The sequence below is a fragment of the Caloenas nicobarica genome, chromosome 3 (assembly GCF_036013445.1).
Source record: "Caloenas nicobarica isolate bCalNic1 chromosome 3, bCalNic1.hap1, whole genome shotgun sequence".
Lineage (NCBI taxonomy): Eukaryota > Metazoa > Chordata > Aves > Columbiformes > Columbidae > Caloenas > Caloenas nicobarica.
This window is the reverse complement of record NC_088247.1, coordinates 86,641,611-86,660,767: the sequence shown is the minus strand read 5'-3', so window position 1 is coordinate 86,660,767 and position 19,157 is coordinate 86,641,611. Positions and strand designations below refer to the sequence as shown.

The window sequence follows — 19,157 nt, the reverse complement described above, 5'->3', positions numbered from 1 at the left end:
ATCTCTTTGCTCAAGAGGAATGAACTCGATCAAGAAAAATAAGAGAGGAAAACAAGAGGATTCTTTAGAGTTCTTAAAAAACTTGCCCAGGGAAGAAAATATAGACTGTGTGGCTCTGAAGTCCTAGCAGGTTGTCTCTGTCAAGTGCTGCTACAGGGAAGAACCAAGACTTTTCAAAAGGGAAAAAAAGATCCCTTCTCCGAGTCTTTCATTTGGCATCTAAGTACTACTTTGTCTTTTTTTTGAAGGGACAGAATTGGGCTTTTCCTACTTTCACTGAGCCTCAAAACTCTTAGTGATGAAAAATTGTCTTGTTTAACCTTTTCACAGCGGCTTAACTTGGTCTTTGGTTTTACTGATTCACTCCTGATTCTATAGTCTCCAACTTTAAAGCACACCTAATGTAGAGCTGCCTTAATTTTGTCTGCTGTTCTTATTATTAGGAGCGTAATTTCAGTGATGAATGTTTATAACACAGCTTGAGGAATTTCATCCTCCCCTGGTAAACTGTGTAGGAGATCGCCTTAATGGACAAAGAAAAACGTCTGCTGGACTGTAGCCAGAAGCTTGGACTTACTTACAAAGAAGAAAATACGTTTTTAACCTTCTGGTATTGTGTACAAAAGACACATTTTTTTAAAAAAGTCACCTTTCTTCTCACAATCTAAAATGGAAACAGTGAAAGATTAATGTTTTTCACTATTTTATGGCAAATCACTTAGCTGTGACAAATTTAATTCTGCCTCTTGACCAGCTGTCTTAAAAGACTGTCCTATTCTGTTTTCTTCTACAAATACCTCTAACTGGGAAAATAAATTACAGATGACTGTGAAAAACTGAAGGCATGAAAAGAGAAAGTGATAATGGGCTTTATGCACAGGTGTAAGGATTCTGACTTGAAACAACAGGTTCAAAGCTGCAGCCCAGTTTTAACTTCCCTGAATAGTTTGCTCGAGCCAGACTTGGAACTTAAATTCAGCACACCATTATGTTAGTTAGATTTATGCTTGTGCAGTTCATTTAATCAGGACCCAAATAAAGACTTCAGGATGTGAGCTGTTCTGAAGTCTACGTGACAGAGGTGTTATGAGCTTAGGTTAAATTCACTGTAGAACACTTTCTAACCTATGCTGAAGAGAAGCAGGATCATCGTGTGGCGTCTGGCTAAACTACTATGTTGCATTTATTGTAAAGAAAATATACATGCTCAGTGCTATATTGAAGAATGGTTACTAATAGGTAGAGAGCCTAAAAATATTCATGTCAAACAGCTGTTGAGCATTTCACTGCTTGCTTAAAAACTGTAGATGTCTAGCAATTAAAAATGAGCATTTTGAACAGGACCCAGGCATGGCTGAACTAGCAGCCAGGATGCGCTAGTGCCTTTCTCAGCCTGAGAACAGCAATTGAGAACTATGAATCGCTCTCTGTGTTTTGTCACTGCACTCACTGGTTGAGGTTAAATGTTTGTTAACTGTATCCCCATGGAAAACGTTATGTGCCAGGAATGGAAAAGCAGAGCAGTGATAGTCCCATGTAGCTGATGGAGCAATTAAAATTCGATAGGTCCCTTCTGCCACTGCATCTCAAAAAGGGAAGAGAGGATGCCTCTTTTTCCTTTGAGCACCTTATCCCTGCTGCTGCCTCTGGGCTAGAGAAGCATGGATGCTCCTTCTGCTTTTGGCATTGCCTGAGGTGCTCTGGAACAGGAGAACAACTGCTCTTTCCTTCATTAGACACCCAGAGAGCCAGGATTTCTCCCCCACTTTTCTGGAAAAGACTATCAGTCCAAATTGAGATCACAACGGAAAGGCGGGCTTGATCCTGGCCCCACCTCTCAAGTTCACAGGCTCCCCGACCCATGGTAGTTTCCCTACCGAGCTGTCAAGAAGCCCAGAAAGCATGCAAACTGCTGAGAGAGAGCCAAGTAAGCCTGTAGGGGAAGCAGGCAGCTTGGGCTCCTGCCTGGCTGCTGTCAGGGCCAATGTGCTTCCCAGAAATCTGTCAATTAGTTGTTTTTTTGTGTTATTTTCCCAATGGCAAAACTTTCAGAAATTTCCAGCCAGATCTGCTCTGTGTTGCTACTGCTGCTCCAAATGAGAAAAGCAAAAAGGCCCAGAGACCCTTGCACAGGGAAGGTGCAGGGCCCGGGGAGACCTGGCATTACGGCAGGTCTACAGTGCTGGCTGCCACAGCCCAACCATGAGTACACTTCCGAAATGTCAGATATCCCCTCTAGAATGAAGTATGCATATTCACTCTAGTGTGACCGCCAAAACAATGCATGTGCCTTGCCAGGGACTTTAAATAAAGGGGTTTATGCAACACTGTAGTCCTCTGATAAAAAGTTCTGCTTTTTTGTAGAGTCCTAGTCCTGAACAATATTCTCTGAATTTAAGAGCAAAAGGAATTCTCCTGCTGCTTTTATCCACAAAGAAGTATATGCTTTTTTTATTAAACACCCATAACTTCACAGAATCACAGAATGTTAGGGATTGGAAGGGACCTCGAAAGATCATCTAGTCCAATCCCCCTGCTGGAGTAGGAGATAACTTGCACTTGTTATCTTAGCTGACTGAAATGCATTTATAACTAAGCTGGACAATGGTGTCTATCTGAAGCACACAGAACTACCAAAGCTACTGGGTCCAAAACTACTACCAGGGAAGTCAGGCTCTTAAAATGAACCGGGACATTGCTCCTGATGAGTAATATTGTTAAGCTGTCACTGTGACTTCACTGGCTCAGTTTAAGCAGCAGATCAATTATCATGTTATTTCTTTACATTGCAGCTCTCCATGTACTACTCTTTTCCATATATTAGAAGGTGAAACATGATGAAAATAAGAAACTTGTGCTTAGTGCCAGTTTTTCGCCTTCTTGTGGTATTTAGATGTAGATATTACAAAGAAAATGAACTTTAATTAGTAACTTGACTTGTTACACTAAAGTGCCTATAAGATGCTGTTTTCCAGCTCAGCTTGAGCTAATTTTTATTATGCTTCATGGTGAAACACTGATTATGGTCAGAGCCATCACAGACAAAGACTGCCATTGCCTCAAAGAGATTAAAGTATTAAAAAAAAAAGGATGCAGATAAGAAAAAATGCACTGAGTAACCCATGTTTGTTTAGAAATACTGGTCAAGCTTCTTTGCTACACCAGACTGCTGTTCAGTACAACTCTTCAGGAGGAGGCAGCCAAGATAAACTGGGAAGCTATCACAGCTTCGTGATCTTCTGCTCATCCTCCTGTTTCAGTTCAAAATAGATTGCAGGACATCTTGCCAAAGGCTGAAACTGAAGTCAGCCTTTTTAAGGCCAAAGAGACAATGATGATGACACGGGCTGGCCTCCCATATAACACTATCTAACTGTCTCCAAAAATTTCCATGACAAGGATGTCCTGAAATAGGCAGAGGTCGGTGGACCCTAGGCACGTAAGAGCAAGATTCAGCAGTCTACAGCCTGAAGCAGATGGACAACTGCAGATAACCATCTTGAAGATCTGTTCCTCTTTGAAGGGGCCTTTCCACAGAAGTTATGGGAAACCTATTTGTATGTTACATACTTATAGTCAGGAGGAAGGAATCCACATCATGGTCACTTGTTGCAGAGACAAGCTCTTTTGGCATATGAAATTTTACAGACTTTCTCCACCTGCCTTTATTTCTTGCTTCTTTGCTTTTACCTCCAGTTTTGTGATTATTCCACTTTTCTCCTGTGCATCTGTTCTGCTGCTTCCATTTCTCTTTGGTATTTTTTTTCTAGGACTCAAAGGACACAATGCTCTGAGCTGATTCTTTCTCACTACAGGTCAACTTACTCAGAGACACACCATGAGAATAACTCTCATTCAGCTCTACACTAGAAACAAGAATAACCACCACAAAGATCTCTGCTGCTTTCTTAACTAGTCCTGAGATATCTGTTGCTCTCCCCCTAGTACAGGTACAGGATAGAAGCGGTTAAGGGTTGTCTTTCCTTTGTCCGTTTGTGTCTTGTACCCTTTCTAATACAACAGTCCCAATTAGTGGCGCAGTCTCAAGGTGGCTTCCACGAAATGAGGCACATCAGTCACCTTTTTTCCTCCAGCTCTTGGCCATGTGCTCCTACATTTTTTCTCACACTGGGCTCTGCCCTGAGCTGTTTCAACCCACCAATCTGTCAGGGGGAAAAAAAAAAAAAAGTGGTTTCCAGCCAAGTCAGTGAGCTGAACGACCTAGTGAACACTGGATTCAGTGCAAGGGTAAAAGCACAGGGAAAAAGAGGACACCTGCTTTGGGTGGCAGCATGCTGTTGTCCAAGCACCTTTGTTTTCCACTGACCGTTCTTTCCTCCCTCATTGTTTTCCTTTTTCCTAACTTCTAATCTTCTCTCTTTCCTCACCTCTCTTAGATAAAACTAGTGAAAACCAAAGCCTAACATGGCAGTTTGTTCATATATCAGCCTCCTGAGGCAAAATTTAAAAAGCCAGGCTCCCAGATTAACCCGAGGTACCCCTAAAGCGACCAGCAGTCACCCCCTGTCCCCAGCCCTCCCCGCTGCTGGGCACCACGGCTGCCGCCGCTGCCCAAGGCGCGCTTGCAGGAAGGAATCATAGAATCCTTTTGGTTGGAAGAGACCCTCAGGACCATTGACTCCAACCATAACTTAACTCTAGCACTAAACCATCTCCCTAAGAACCTCATGTAAACAGCTTTTAAACACCTCCAGGGATGGTGACTCCACCACTTCCCTGGGCAGCCTGTTCCAATGCCTGACAACCCTTTCCGTGAAGAAGTTTTTCCTAATATCCAATCTAAACCTCCCCTGCTGCAACTTGAGGCCATTTTCTCATGTCCTATCGCTTGCTACTTGGGAGAAGAGACCAACCCCCTCCATGCTACAACCTCCTTTCAGGCAGTTGTAGACAGCGATCAGGTCTCCCCTCAGCCTCCTTTTCTCCAGGCTAAACAGCCCCAGCTTCCTCAGCCGCTCCTCATCAGACTGGTGCTCCAGCCAGACCTGCAGCCGGCCATGAAACACAACAGACCAGTGCCTCTGGCCAGCTCCGCCGGGACTGACCAGGGATCTGACGACTCTGCCGCGAGGCTCCGCGTTCACGGCAGGGGCAGCAGGGACGCCGGGCCCGCCGCCGCCACCTCCCTCCCGCCCCCGAAATGCATCGCGAAGCACCCGCGCAAGTAAGGGACAGCGGGGAAGGGGAGCGTGTGGACTTTTCCTTCAGTATAAACACGCTCGTTCCCAGGATCACCACCGGCCTTTCTCGGCCTCAGAAGAACGGAGCCCACCCCCCTGCGGCGCCCCGCGCCGGTTTTATTAAGACGGCGCCGCGCAGCGGGGCTGCTCGTGCCGGCTTCGGCGGGAGCCGCGGGAAACCTCCGGGACAGCGCCCAGGCCGCGGGGCTGCTCCTGGGCCGCGGGACACGGCCCCGGGGCACCGTGAGGGAGCGACCGCTGCCGCCGCTCCCCCTCGCGCCGCTTCCCTCGCCCGGCGGCCGTTGCGCGGCGGCGCCCGCGCGCCACCCAGCGGGGCCGTTGCGCGCGGCCGCGTCCCCAGGCCCCCGCGGGGCGGCGGGAGGGGGAGTCTCTCGGGTGACAATAAACCGTGTCGCTTCCACGCGGCCTTGCGGCCCTGTCTGTGCCAGGAGGGCGAGTCCCTGCTCGGACCCAGGGCGTTCCCGAGAGCCTGTTGTGTGCGAGGAGAAACTCTGGCACCTGGGGAACCATGGGGGGCTCGGTGCTCCTCCTGCCCGGGATGCACGGAGGGTCCGTGTGGCACAATGTGCCGTGTGGAATTGGAAAGGGACTGGAGGGCTCTTGTCCCCGGCTTCCTCGCGGGGGCATGTTACGTGCCTCTGTTCTCAAATGGGTCATACCTCCTCTGAAAACCAGGCGGTGTTGCTGCATTTCACACTCCATCACAAGGCTGCTTAGTAACCCACCTCCTCTGGTAGTTCTTGTCTCCAGGCTGTGTCTGCCCATGGCCCGCATGGGCCAGTTTGGCTTTGTGCTAAGTGCCTGCTTTACCACTGGTGCCCCTTCTCCCTGCCTCTTCCCCCCAGCATGTGGGTAGCGTTATTTTTTGCGGTGGCACTGTTCTGGGCAAAGAGACAGTAGCAAATGACAGGGTGCGGTGTGGTTGTGAGACAGGTATCATACCCGGGATGGTGCCTTGGGAAAATCATGTGGGCCATGTGTGCCTTATACTACCTCTGCAAAAGGTTCTCTGTCAGGGATGGAGGGAACCAAGGCTGGTTATGAGGAGGCATTTCATTCACGCATTGCCTTGGAGCCAACCAGTACCTGACTTGTGCCCTGACCTTCCCAGCCTGGTGCTGCTCATTGCTGCGCAGCCTCATTCTGCCCTCCGAACTCCCACTTGGAAGCCCTCATCAGCGGTTCCAAACATCGTGGCCCAGAGGCATAATTGATTCATGACACTTAATACTGGCGTGATGCTGTTTTTGATAAAAATATCAAAGAAGATTTAAATGTTGTCGCCCAACATGAGTTTGCAATCTAACACAAATGAACAGAGAGTACCATGAGATCAAGCAGATTTCCTGTTCTTCATATTTACAAATTCCATTTGCACTCTCATTGAGGAGAGCACTGCAGTAAGTTAAAAAACAAGCACATTTTTTTAGCATTCTTTCTGCATTTTTGAACCAGGATCTGATGTAAAATAGTGAAATCTGTAACTTACCTACATCATTTGCTGCCTCACACACTGTTGGCTCTTCAGAGTAACTCTCGATATTGTATCAGACTTGTTCAGTGCAGTGCTAGATTTTATCCTTGAACCTTCTTGCTTGATAGGACTTCCAGTTGTGTGAGGAATGCAGATCTATAGATTCTTTTAAAGCTTTGAAAGCATTTTAAATTAAAAAAAATAAAAGTGTCAAAAAGGTTTGTTTTGCATCTTGAAGATATACTATTTTGCCATCATAATACTTCTGGAAATTGTTTTCTTGCCTTTGAAACAACTGCAAAATCAAACCAATATTTATACCCCCATTCTATTTAAAAAGTGACAAACACAATCTTATTGAAATGAAAGCAAGTTAATCAAATTTCTTTTACATTATTTTAAATTTTGCTGGCTCTGGGGCAAGCTCTTCCATTTGTGTCTTTGACTTTTCTAGGTGTTTTTCTTGCTGAAGTCCTGCTTTCCCAATCCAAGGCTATTGAGTAAAACACAAAGTATCTCTTTTACGAACATGGATGATCTTGAAAATCTGCTTAGTAACTTGCTGAAGTGGATTGTATCAGCATGCAATAGAAGTGCATAAAGTATCTTATGTGCTGGTTGACATACAAATCTGTATTTGCCTGTGCACTTGAAAATTGGAAAAGAAACCAAGAAAACAGAAAAACACGCTTCAATTGTTGGTGCAATTTCTTTTTAAGGCTGGAATATTACTCTGTTGTTCTCAGAACTAACTGATATTTCAGTCTGAATATAAAAGCATACATCAATGAAAATGCTTCTAAAACAACTACTCTGACCAAAAATCTGCCTATTCAAGAAGAACAGTGTAATGTTGCCTGAGATGCTTTTCTAGCTGTTTGTTAGGTATGGAACTTTGAAACTACTTATTGAGTAACCGTGCAGTAACTTTAAATAGCATCTATAAGAAGTGGCAATAGAAGAAACATTTTCACTGCTTTCACAGACAGCAGTACTGTTTATATTCCAGAATGTACTAGGAGGGATGTTGTTACTTCTGCTAAAATACAGTACAATATTCCAGGCAAAGAGCCCAAATCTCAATCTGGACCACACTGAATAATGGTTCTTCTTATAACTTGCTATCTTAATCACACTAACACAGGCTGGGTGAAATATTTCTAAATAAGAAAAAAATTATAGCAACGAAAACATGCAAGCATTTAAAAGGCCATCATTAGCATTCTTACAAGAGGGCTGATTTGGTGTTGAAGCTGCTGCAGCCTTTTTTTTCCCCACAAGGTAGCAGCACTAGAACTACGAATGAGCAAGAGGCTTGTGAGCTCATCTCACCAAAATTCAGAAAGGCTGCCTGGTTTATTTACTTTTTAGTCTTTAGGAGTCTGCAGCTCAGAATGAGAGGAAAAGCTTCTTAAACACCAGGAGTGGGTGCAAACAGCAATTAAAATAATAACATCTACATTTACATTTTACTTTAACAGACGTGTCTCCTACTGAAAAAGCACATCCGGAGACTTGAAACAGTCAGCAAAACTAAAATGCTGTGTACACAAAAATATTTGTCTGAGTGAATATGTGTGTGTGCATTCAATACAGTAGAAATCTTGTCTTGCTATTGTATATAGCAAAAATCTTGTGAACGATTAGGAGTTTCTTCCTGCTTCCTCTTAACTCTCCTGGTTTCACCACTTTTCCTCATGCTTTTTGCTGCATTTATCCATTGTCATTGTCCAAAAATAATCCTACAATAAAGGAGGAACCCCTTTGCCAGCACATAGTAACTGTCAGGGGGAGGTGACCTCCTGCCCTGCATTCATTCTGTCCTACCTGAATAATCGCGTAACCCACATCCTAGCACATATATTATGTATAGGGTAATGATTTGAGTTGGGTTAGATGTGCACTTATGAGGCAGATCTCCCAGTCGTCCCAGCTCAGCAAGCTTTGCTTCACCCCATGGAGCAGGCTCGGGGCACACGAGTTGCGCTTCAGGAAGATCCATTGCAGAAGCCCAGCCAAGGCGCTGCAGCCGCGCATGAGCGTACAGCACCTGCCGTCAGACTGGAGCCCGTCAAAAGTTAACCCGGGGCACGGCGTGCGTGTCGTGGCTACAGCACCAGCTCTTTTGCCTACAGACACATGCCTGTCAGTCCCCGCTGCTTGCTAGTGTACACATAACTGGAGCGGCCTGGATGGAAAGTTAAAATCAGAAGGGAAATTTTTGATAAGATCACATATGCTAGCACAGAACAGGGGCAGAAATGATGGAAGAACACATCATGTCACCCAGATGAAGGGTTTTTTAAAATGTGAAATTGCAGACATCCCAGAACCATGTATTAGGCGATATTTACTGGAGTGACCAATCTGTGGAGTTTAGGAAGGGGCACTTTGCCATTTGCAGCTGGAAACAGTAAAACTCTTTAAAATACTTTAATATGCTCTGAAATTGCATATGAATAGGTAAGCTGAACTCCCTCCCCCACTTCTCATTAAATAGAAGAAAATACATTGGGTGATGTGGAATGCATGTGTACATACACACACATATACATACATATATATTTACAAAGAGTTTAAATCTTTGAGTTTTGACTCCCAAGGAATAGATACAATATACATAAAACATACATTTATACACACATAATCTTATGGTTTTTTATGACTATTCATATATTCTTCCTCTTTGGAGTATACCCAGGCACTCCCAGGATCATTTCTCTTTATGAAGGAATCAGGCAGCGCTGTGGAATTACGTCTAATGTAGCCTTGGGTATTCTTATTGTTGTCAACACAACATACACAAAGTCTTTTGTCCTGCCAACTCTCTCACCTTACATCAAGAAGAATGAATCATGTACCTTGGCCTCAAAAATTACCGTATCTTAAAAAGTTAACATAGCCTGTATAAATATATTTGATAATGTCCTTGAGCTTCCTGGTGAGATGAAGACAAAGGCAAAGAAGTAGGAACAGCATATACATTTTTTTTTAAATGCCATGGCATCAGTGACCATTTGTACTTAGCTGAAATTCCAGCACTGGATCCTATCAACACACTAAATAAATAAGCAGATGGTTGTGTGCTGTTGAACTAATGAAGCCAGGTTTCTTATCAGGTTATATCTTGTAGTTAACTCCCTCACATCTAATAAAATGTAAGTTCTGCTTTAGCTTTTCCCGTGCTTGCAAATTATTCTTCTCCTGTGTGGATTCTTAGTCATGTAACAAGGGGTGAGCAATCTTCCCCATAGTGGGGGCACTAATTCGGGTCTTTCTCTTTTAAAAGATCAATTAATTCAAAGAAACTTATCAGAAGTTAATTTCTCTGTTGAGTTTGACTGAGATTGGCCAAAGATTCAAAAATACTGGAGAGGATGCAGAGGTATACTTACACCTGCATACACACAGACATGAAAACAGCACAGCTACAATAACTGTTCTCCTCTGGGAACTATGCCAAGCAGTGTATCTGTATTTGAAGAAAACAGAAGAGATCACTGTGCTATTACCCATCTCCTATTAACTCCAATTTATTAATTTTTCATTAAGGACACCGAACAATTGTTCAGGGCAAGAGCAGCAGAAAATGTTGACAAGTCTGACAGTGAATGCTTCTCCTCCCTATGAGGTAAGATATAATTTTGTTTATTTTTATAGTGAAACATCCAGGAGAGTTCAATACAACTTGACAGAACAGTGGGATTTCTGGCATGCTGGTTGCAAGGCTGGTCAAAGGTATTTAAGCTTTCACAATATTTGGTGATTTATTAACAATGTTTGATTATACACTTACTAGACAACTGCTGAAGTAATAAGTATGAAATGTAACTAACGTAATAAAAGTTTCTGTATTTGTTACAAGCAGTAGATTAATCTCTAGTTGAGGGGGCATTTCAGAAAGAACAGCACACCACAAGAGAAAATTTACAGAAGAATTACAGCTAAAGAATTTTATGTCAATTGTAAAACACCAATGCCTTCAATACAGAAATGAAAACACCAGTAAATTAAGCTACAACTTGGCTGGAAATAGCACACATCCATTAGAGTGTAATGGTTCTCTCACCCATTGAACACAATTGCTCAATAATAAGCTAACTTTTCTAATATGACACAAAAATACTGTCCAAGTTCAAAATTTCCCAAAAGATCAGTTAAACTACATGGCCTGGTTTTAGCCAAATAGTCCTGTAAGGAGGCTGGTGCCTTGTGCAGTTGTGTCACCGTTGCAGCTCTTGTGTGCTGAACTTATCCCTGAACATCTGCCTGGGGCCAGGGGTGGAGGGAGGCAGGATGTTCATAGAATCATTTCAGTTGGAAGAGACTCAAATTTCGAGTCCAACCATTAACTTAAGACTGGCACTAAACCATGTCCCTAAGAACCTCATCTATGCATCTTTTAAACACCTCCAGGGATAGTGATTCACAGGGTCTTACCACTCCAGAGCTGCTGACCTGCACAAAACTTGTTGGAACTTCAGCATCTTGACATCTTTCTTCTGTCAAAATTGGCTAAAATTAAGCTACAGGTTCAGGAGCTATTATTCAGTGGAGAAAGTGTCATGGCATAGCCTGACAGAAGGACAGCACACAGACAACCTGGGGACATAAGCTTTGTCTTCTTAGGAACTAAGGATAAAAATACACCAAAAATACTAAAAATACACGACGCTAACAGATGGTGCTCTGGACTTGCATGTGTTGTAGACTTCAGGTACAAAGTTTCTTTTGAACTAGGGAAAAAATCCACATGCAGAAGAGCAGCGCTTTTCTAAAAACAGTTTCTTTCAGGTTTTTAGAACATATGTCAGATTTAGGCAAATTTAATTGTACCAAATCTAGGTAAATTTGTGTTTACTTCCCCAGCTTGGAGAAAAGCTGTTGTGTTCTGGCAGGTTTCTACATGCATGCAATAATTCTGTGCTTCTGCACTGCTCTGTCTGGGTAAAATGGCCACAGCTGAAAGCAAATAAGGAGTTTGGGACCAGACAGTGACCTGATTTTCACCGTTGCTACATGTCCAGGCAGTTGTAGACAGCAGTTCTCCTGGGCCATTATTTCTAAAACAGGTCACTTGTCTGAGGCCTGCAGCCTGAGACAGCTACTTCGGAAAACTCTCTTTGGTTTTTGCATCCATAACAATTTGTTTCAGCTTTGTGCTGTGTTTGGCCTCCGATTCATTCTCTTTTTAAAATCCTTTCCTGTTTTAGTTGGCTTATAGAAAGAGTTTTGGCAGATAGCATTGAGAAGAGAAAGTAAAAATAAAGGTTATCCAACAAATTTTTATTACTGTTCCTGAACATGTGAAATACCATCAGCATGGAGATTCATGTAGTCCTGTTCAATTTTAAAACATTGATGGATTACATAACTCACAACAATTACTTGTAGTGAAATTTGTTCTTTAAAATAATCATATTTTATTAAAGTTTCCATAAAATTGAAGATATTACCATCCTCAGTTTAAAAACCTCAAATTGAAAACATGTGAACAGATTATACTTTTTTTTTTTTTTTTTGGCAACTAGGGGAACTATAGAATACTGAAACTGTATTTGTTTTTCCATCTTAAATTTCTGCCTTTCCCTCAGGTTGTAGTTTGGTCTCAGGTAAGGCTAGTTTCATCCTCAGATTCTTAGTGGATAACTAGTTAGCAGCTGTAGTTATTTTACAGGAAGTCTTTGAAGATAAATAGACATCAGACTGATTTACATTTGCTAATTTACAGTAAAACAGAAAATTCTTGAGTTCTTGGTACCTGTTTCAAGTACCTTTTCTTTTTTTCAACAGCACTTTGTTCACTTTTTAAAGGTAATGAGGATTTTTTTAAGAATGACATTGTGTTCCTTTGTTTCTGAGTGACATGGCTGAGGAAAATTCCAATTGTTGAAAAGCAGTTTCTTTCTTTGCACAGACATAGCGGTTTCCTTGAGCCCTCACATAGAAGACCATGAGTTTTACGCTTTCAAATTCTGGCAGGATGTTGTGCATGGGCACCCTCCAGGAGCCTTCAGGAGGACAAGTGGGCACAGCAGGTTGTCTATGATGATCCTTCTCCCATTCAAGGCCAGAAACAGGAGACACGGGAGGCAGATGCAGAAATAAGTAGTCATAAGGAGAAAGAAGAGCCTTGTGAGCATCACTGTTAAAAGTGATGTCTCAGATGGGACACATGCGCAATACCTCCTGCACCCTGTTAACAGCAAGTTGCTCCATGACTTCAGGCAATATCAAATGGTCTTGGGTCAAACCAGCTTTGGGCCCTTAGATGGCTAAAATGGCAATGAAGCTTTTGTGCCAGGACTGCTTCTCCTCCTGGGAACTGGACGGGTGTTCTCCATGATTTTGCAGCCTCAGGCATCCAAATAAGACAGTGGAAATTTTGTCTCTCTAGGGCCTAGAAGTAGCAAAGGTTAAGTTAGAGAAAACAAGTAGCCAATAGACTAAAGAGAGACACATAAACAGGTAAATTTGCACTTGGCCAGCATATTGGAGCAATGTGTGCAGCAGGTGCTAGCAGCGCCCCCCAGCAGCACCGCCCGGTGGGATTCCCCGAGCTGCGCCCCACCCGGGCTCACAGCCAGAGACCGCAGCTCCGGCCGCTCTGGGGCTGCCGGGCTGCCCGGCCCGCCCCCGCTCCGCAGGGTACCAGCCCTTCACCGGGCCGGCGTCTGCGGCGGAGGCCCGTCCCTCTCGATCCGGGTATCGCCGCCCTGGGGCGGCCCCGCCGCCGCCACCGCCCCCTGTGCCGCGGCGGGAGAGCTGCGGGGCCGCGCCTGGGCCAGACCCGCTCCCGCTCCCGGACCGGCCCGCCGGTACGTAACGGGGGCGGCGCTGGGCCCGGGGCTGGCGCTGCCGCCGGCGGCGCCCCGCTGCCGGGGCGGCCGGGGCTGGGGCGGGCTGCGGGACGGGCGGTCCCCCGCGGGGAGGTGACCGTGGGGCTCCGGCAGCCCTTAGCGCGGTGGGGCTGGGAGGGGTGGCGGGACACCCCTCCGGGCGGCACGGGCTGCGCCGAGGCCTGACAGCTGGGTTTCCGCCGCTCCGCAGTTGCGGAAAATCCGATTGTAGGAGTTTCTCGAGTTAAAACAAACAAGCAAACAAATCCCCAAATGCGGAGGAGGTTAAAAGTGAAGGCTGCGCACGTGCCGATGCAGAAGTGTGTGCCCCTCGTGCCCCCAGCCCCCCAAACCCACAGCCGTCTTGTTTTTGCTGTCATAGCACATAGCCTTTTAATGCAGAATCTGCCAGAGTTGTAACTTTCTGTCTGCAGCACGCACCAGTTATTCTAGCCTTATACTTCTGTGACTTAAAAGCAAAGTAGTCTGGGTAGAACAGGAAAAGCATCTCTGACTGTTATTGTTTTCTCACAATTTTAGGAGAGTGCAGAAATGTCTCCCTTCGAAAATAAAGGACTAATACTGGGCGTAATGGCAGGGACTGCTGGAATAAGCCTGATGCTGATTTGGTACCGTAAGAGCCGAAAACCCAGTGCAGCTGTGCATATACCTGCGTTCCTAGATGTGGGTAACAGGCTTAATTCTTTGGGCTTGCAAAATGAAGCTCCTAATGAGCAAGGAGTAGTAATGGTTTTACATGGAAGGCAACTGCAGATACTAGAAAAACTGAATGGCTTGCTAGTAAGTGTGGACGAACTGAAGAGAGAGGTGAAATTTCTGAAAGAAGCTATTCCAAAGCTTGAAGAGCTTGTTCGAAATGAGCTTCAAGGGAAGGGAGATGTTCAGAGAGTTAGCCCATCACACAGAGCAACAAAGCGGAGAAAACCTGAGACAGCTTCTGGTGCAACAGAAACTACCAGCTCGGAGGAGGCCGAAAGTGAAGGAGGGTGAGTCAATAGTTTGTATATACTACAGTACACATACAGTGCAAATTGCATCACTGCCTATGTGAAATTTTGTATCGTAAACAGGAGCCCTTTTAAAGCTTTATGTATATTTTATGTTTCTCTATATTCAGGGGGAAAAAAATAAGATTCAGATTAGTAATTTTTATACCAGAGAAAACTCTGGGTGACTATCTCTGGCTTTGCTGTACAGCTGAACTTGGGTCAACATTAAGTGTAACAGAGATTTTTAAGGGTGCGTTTGGTAACAATCTGATACAGTATTGCTACATAGCTGTGCAAAGAGAGGCAAAGTTCACAATAATGGCGTGATTTTAAAAGTGCTTCTAGTAAGAAAGTACTCTTGTGTCTGTAACAAAGTTTGTCCGAACTGTACGAATGCTCTTACGCTTTTTGTGATATTTGTCTTCTGTGGGCCTTAAAGATGAGTAATTACAGTGTTCTGCATAAAAGTATTACCTGCTATGAAAGCTATGTCCAAATGCAACACGCATATGAATGGCAGTATGTTTATGTGTATTTGCTGTTGTAGACATTTTCTGGTGGCTTAAAAAGTAATCGTGAGGAATTTAGGTTACTGACTCAGTGACAGAGAAAGTTCCTAGTTTTGAGTACATCTCGTAGTCCCATTCTGGTTAATGGGATCTTTTATATGTGTGACTTGAGGAACGTGCTGAAGGATCAGATGTACCTAGAGTCCAGGATAAGGACTATAGTTTTGTCTTTTCATATGTTACCTAATTTACCTTCCAGTAATAATGTAAAAATGGTGATGACATTGCTCTCCTATAATTTCCACTTTGTTTCAATATAATCAGTTAGATACTTACATGCAATTTAGTAAGGGTATGTTTATACCACTGAGTTTTTTGAACCATCTCCTCAGTGTGTTATATACATCTGTGTAGGCAGCCTTATGTCTGTAAATTGCCTATTTTAAGTCATTTTTTTTCTTTAATATTTCTGTAATATTCTGAAGACAGCAACATGCTTCATATAATAATTAATGGAATTCTATTTTTAGGAGTTCCTCCAAATTTATTTTCACTTAATGGGGCAGAATTTCTTGTTGTGTTCCATCCCAGCCCACATGCTTCACAAGTCTTACATTTTGATACCATGTTTTGAGACCTGTCAGTTCCTATTATGAACCAGTTATTTATTTTAACTATTCAGTATTGGCAGGGGTATTCAAAAGCATTCCCTATTCATATGTTCATACCGTGTAGAAACATTTCAGTTCTAATAGTTTCTCAGATTGTTTTATTCATTAGTTGATTTGCAGAGGCCTTTATGTTATGCATGAAATATTTGGAGATGTAGATAAGGCTAAAGGACCATTTTATGAATAATCAGGTTCACAGATTATATAGGGGCTATTCCACACCTAGCATTTGAGAAGATCACATTTTCTGGTCAGGAGAGATGCATTACTGTTTGGGAACTAGCCAAGGAAACTTGTCTGTTCAGGTTCTTCTGTGTGACGAAGAAGCTGATAAAATGATCCAATACAAGTGATTATCATGTGCAAGAGATTTGATTGTGTCCTTAAGAGAGGTCTTTTCTGACAAGTATTTGTATACAGTCAGAAGGAAGGAAGATAATTCAAGGTTATAGACAGTTAGTTATTTGGATATGTGCTTCTCCCATGCTATTTTTCATCCCTTTTGAAAAGAGGTGGGTTTTTTTCCTACTAACACCTTGTGCCTGCCTCTTTTGCATATCTTATCTAAATTTAAGATAATTTTGTTTCATTTAAGTAATTTTCTTCTTGTATTGTTTTTCTTCCTCTTGCAAATGGATATAAGTTATTAATCCTAATGTGTGTACAGTTGCAATGTATATAGCTTTTTCTGAGGTCTTATGTATTTTTATGACAATGGTGCTTGTTCTATTAGAGTTTGCCATGAAAGACAGTAACAGCACAGGTATTTTTCCAGTTAATGTGCATCACCACTTCATGTGCTGTAGGTGTAACACCATGTGCGTTGTTTTACACTGTTCCAGTTCCTGGCAAAATCATGGAGAAGATTGTTCTGGGAGTTATTGAAAAACATCTGAAGGACAAAGCAGTCATTGGTCCCAACCAGCACAGGTTCATGAGAGGAAAGTCTTGCCTGACCAACATAATTTCTTTCTACAACAAGGTTACTCACCTGGTTGACCAAGGGAAGCCCGTCAATGTGATCTTTTTGGATTTCACTAAAGCCTTTGATACTGTCTCTCGCAGTATCCTCCTGGACAAGATGTCCAGCAGACACCTGGATAAACACACAATGCAGTGGGCGAGCATTTGGCTGACAGGCTGGGCTCAAAGGGTTCTAGTAAATGGGGTTATGTCGGGCTGGTGACCAGTCACTAGTGGGGTTCCACAGGGATCCATCTTAGGGCCAGTACTCTTCGACGTCTTTATAAATGACTTAGACTCAGGACTTGAGGGCTTGCTTAGTAAGTTTGCCAATGACACAAAATTGGGGGGAGCTGTCAACACTCTCGAGGGCAGAGGCCCTGCAGAGGGATTTGGACAAATTGGAGAACTGGGCAATCACCAACTGCATGAAGTTCAACAAGAGCAAGTGCTCGATTTTGCACCTGGGACACAGCAACGCTGGCTGTACATACAGACTGGGGGATGAGATGCTGGAAATCAGCTCCATGGAGAAGGATCTGGGGTTCTGATTGATGGCAAGTTGAACATGAGCCAACAGTGTGTCCTGGCAGCCAAGAGGGTCAACTGTGTCCTGGGGTGCATCAAGCACAATATTGCCATCTGGGTGGAGGTGGTGATTGTCCTGCTCTGCTCCGCACTGGTGTGGCCTCACCTGGAGTACTGTGTGCAGGTCTGGGTGCCACAGGATAAAAAAGATATTAAGCTACTAAAAAGTGTCCAGAAGAGAGGTACGAAGTTGGTGAAGGCTTTGGAGAGGAAGCCGTATGAGGAGCAGCTAAAGTCACTTGGTTTGTTCAGTCTGGAGTATTTTCGTTATCTAGAAGATAGGATTTTGCTTGTGTTAAGCACTTCCGGTTTTAACTGACAAATGGGTAGATGCTGGGAATTGATAGATGAAGTAATCTTAAGAGTTTTGTGGACTTGTGCTGGATGACTACGTTTGTTTTAGATTTGTAAACTTCTTTCAGAAAAGCATTTAATACTACCTGTTTTTTCCATAAAATGTTGGAAGCTGAAAGTCTCTGATATGTTCCTCACTGCTTTGATCTGCTCTGGTCATATTCTCAATGTCACTGTTGGTATTCAGCCTTGGGAAGAGAACCTTTCTGTTTTGCCTTTCAAAAATTATGTATGTCTGTAAGTGGAAAAATATCACATGCTTTTTAATAAATGAGTTGTATCTTTACATGATAACAGCCTGAATAGTTCTTTGAACTTTGAACAGTCCTTTGTGATCCAACTGGGTCCTGTTGATTGATCATTGCTCCTCACGTTCTTACCGTGTTGCACTTTTAAATAAATTCTGTTGGTAATAAGCATGAAAACAAGTTGGCACTGACTGTAGACATTTTTAAAGTTCTTCCATTTTATCAAATATTGGTCAACGTGCTTGTCAAGTGTAAATACTCACTTTTCTATTTATCATCTGATAAAACCTCATGCACAGAAGTACCAGGTAAAATCGCAGATGTCAGTATTGTTATAGGAAATATTTGTAAAACAAACCATAATAGCTCTTCCCTGTTTTTTGTTAATTTTCCTTTTGGATTAGTGTCATCAGTCCTTAGACTTCTGGAGTTTTTAAACTGTGTTAAAAAGAACCTCCATTCTGTTTGTGTTGGTACTGTGTTTGTGTTTTGGTGTTTTATTTGTTTGTTTTTGTTTGGTTTACTTTTTTCTTTTGTGTTTGTTTGTTGTAGGTTTTTTTATAATATTGTTCTTCATAACATGCTTTTGTAGTAGATGAATAAGCCTGCTAGCTGCTTTGTTGAGGTCAGTTATCAAGCTCTTATTGTAGTTTGATGTCAATAATATCGTTACACTCATATTTTGTCCTTAAGTAGATGGAAGGACTTCTTATCTTGTAATAAAACTTGTTTCAGTTCAAAGTGTTAAAGTACAGCTTACCCGTTTTGTTACGAAAAATCCTAGCTGTTTAGTTTTTAACAGTCTATATTGCCTTCTTAACATATTATGTTTCATGCTTAAAATATTGCAGCTATGATAAGGATTGAACAGAGCGCTAGTAAGAAAATGAGTGTCCTCAGAAGCAAAACAGAAAAACATTATTTATGCTTAGCTTGCCACAATGTTTAAAGTGATACTTAGTGTTTTATACTTGATTAAATTACCTTGCTGTCATTTTACCCCCATGACTCCTGAGCAGTGTAGGAGTTTGCCTCGGGTGCATGACTAGTGAAGTGGGAGCTCATCACCAATAACTCTTGAAGCCTTTGGCTGTCACCTTGGTGCTTTTCCTGTGGAAAATGCTGGGAAGCAGCAATGTCAGGTCTGGAGCCAAAGAAAAAGAGACAAGGAAGAGAGGATCCTCTGAAGGCACCATGAAGTTACTTTTCTGAGGAGAGCAAGGAAAAATTTAGAAGAATGCTGAGCATGTCGGGGTAACTAGCATGCCCGGTCTTAAGC

The 19,157-nt window shown here is 43.1% G+C and overlaps 1 protein-coding gene across 3 annotated transcripts in view; it reads left to right on the top strand.

Moving 5' to 3' along the window:
* The first annotated feature begins 13,439 nt into the window (after window positions 1-13,439).
* Window positions 13,440-19,157, top strand: part of RMDN2 (regulator of microtubule dynamics 2) — a 71,526-nt gene continuing 65,808 nt past the window's right edge. For all 3 annotated transcript variants that reach the window (XM_065630884.1, XM_065630882.1, XM_065630885.1), the window contains exons 1-2: window positions 13,440-13,514; window positions 14,076-14,542. In XM_065630884.1, coding sequence (XP_065486956.1) covers window positions 14,088-14,542 — 455 coding nt within the window. In that variant the 5' untranslated portion in view covers window positions 13,440-13,514; window positions 14,076-14,087. The remainder of the gene's footprint in view (window positions 13,515-14,075; window positions 14,543-19,157) is intronic.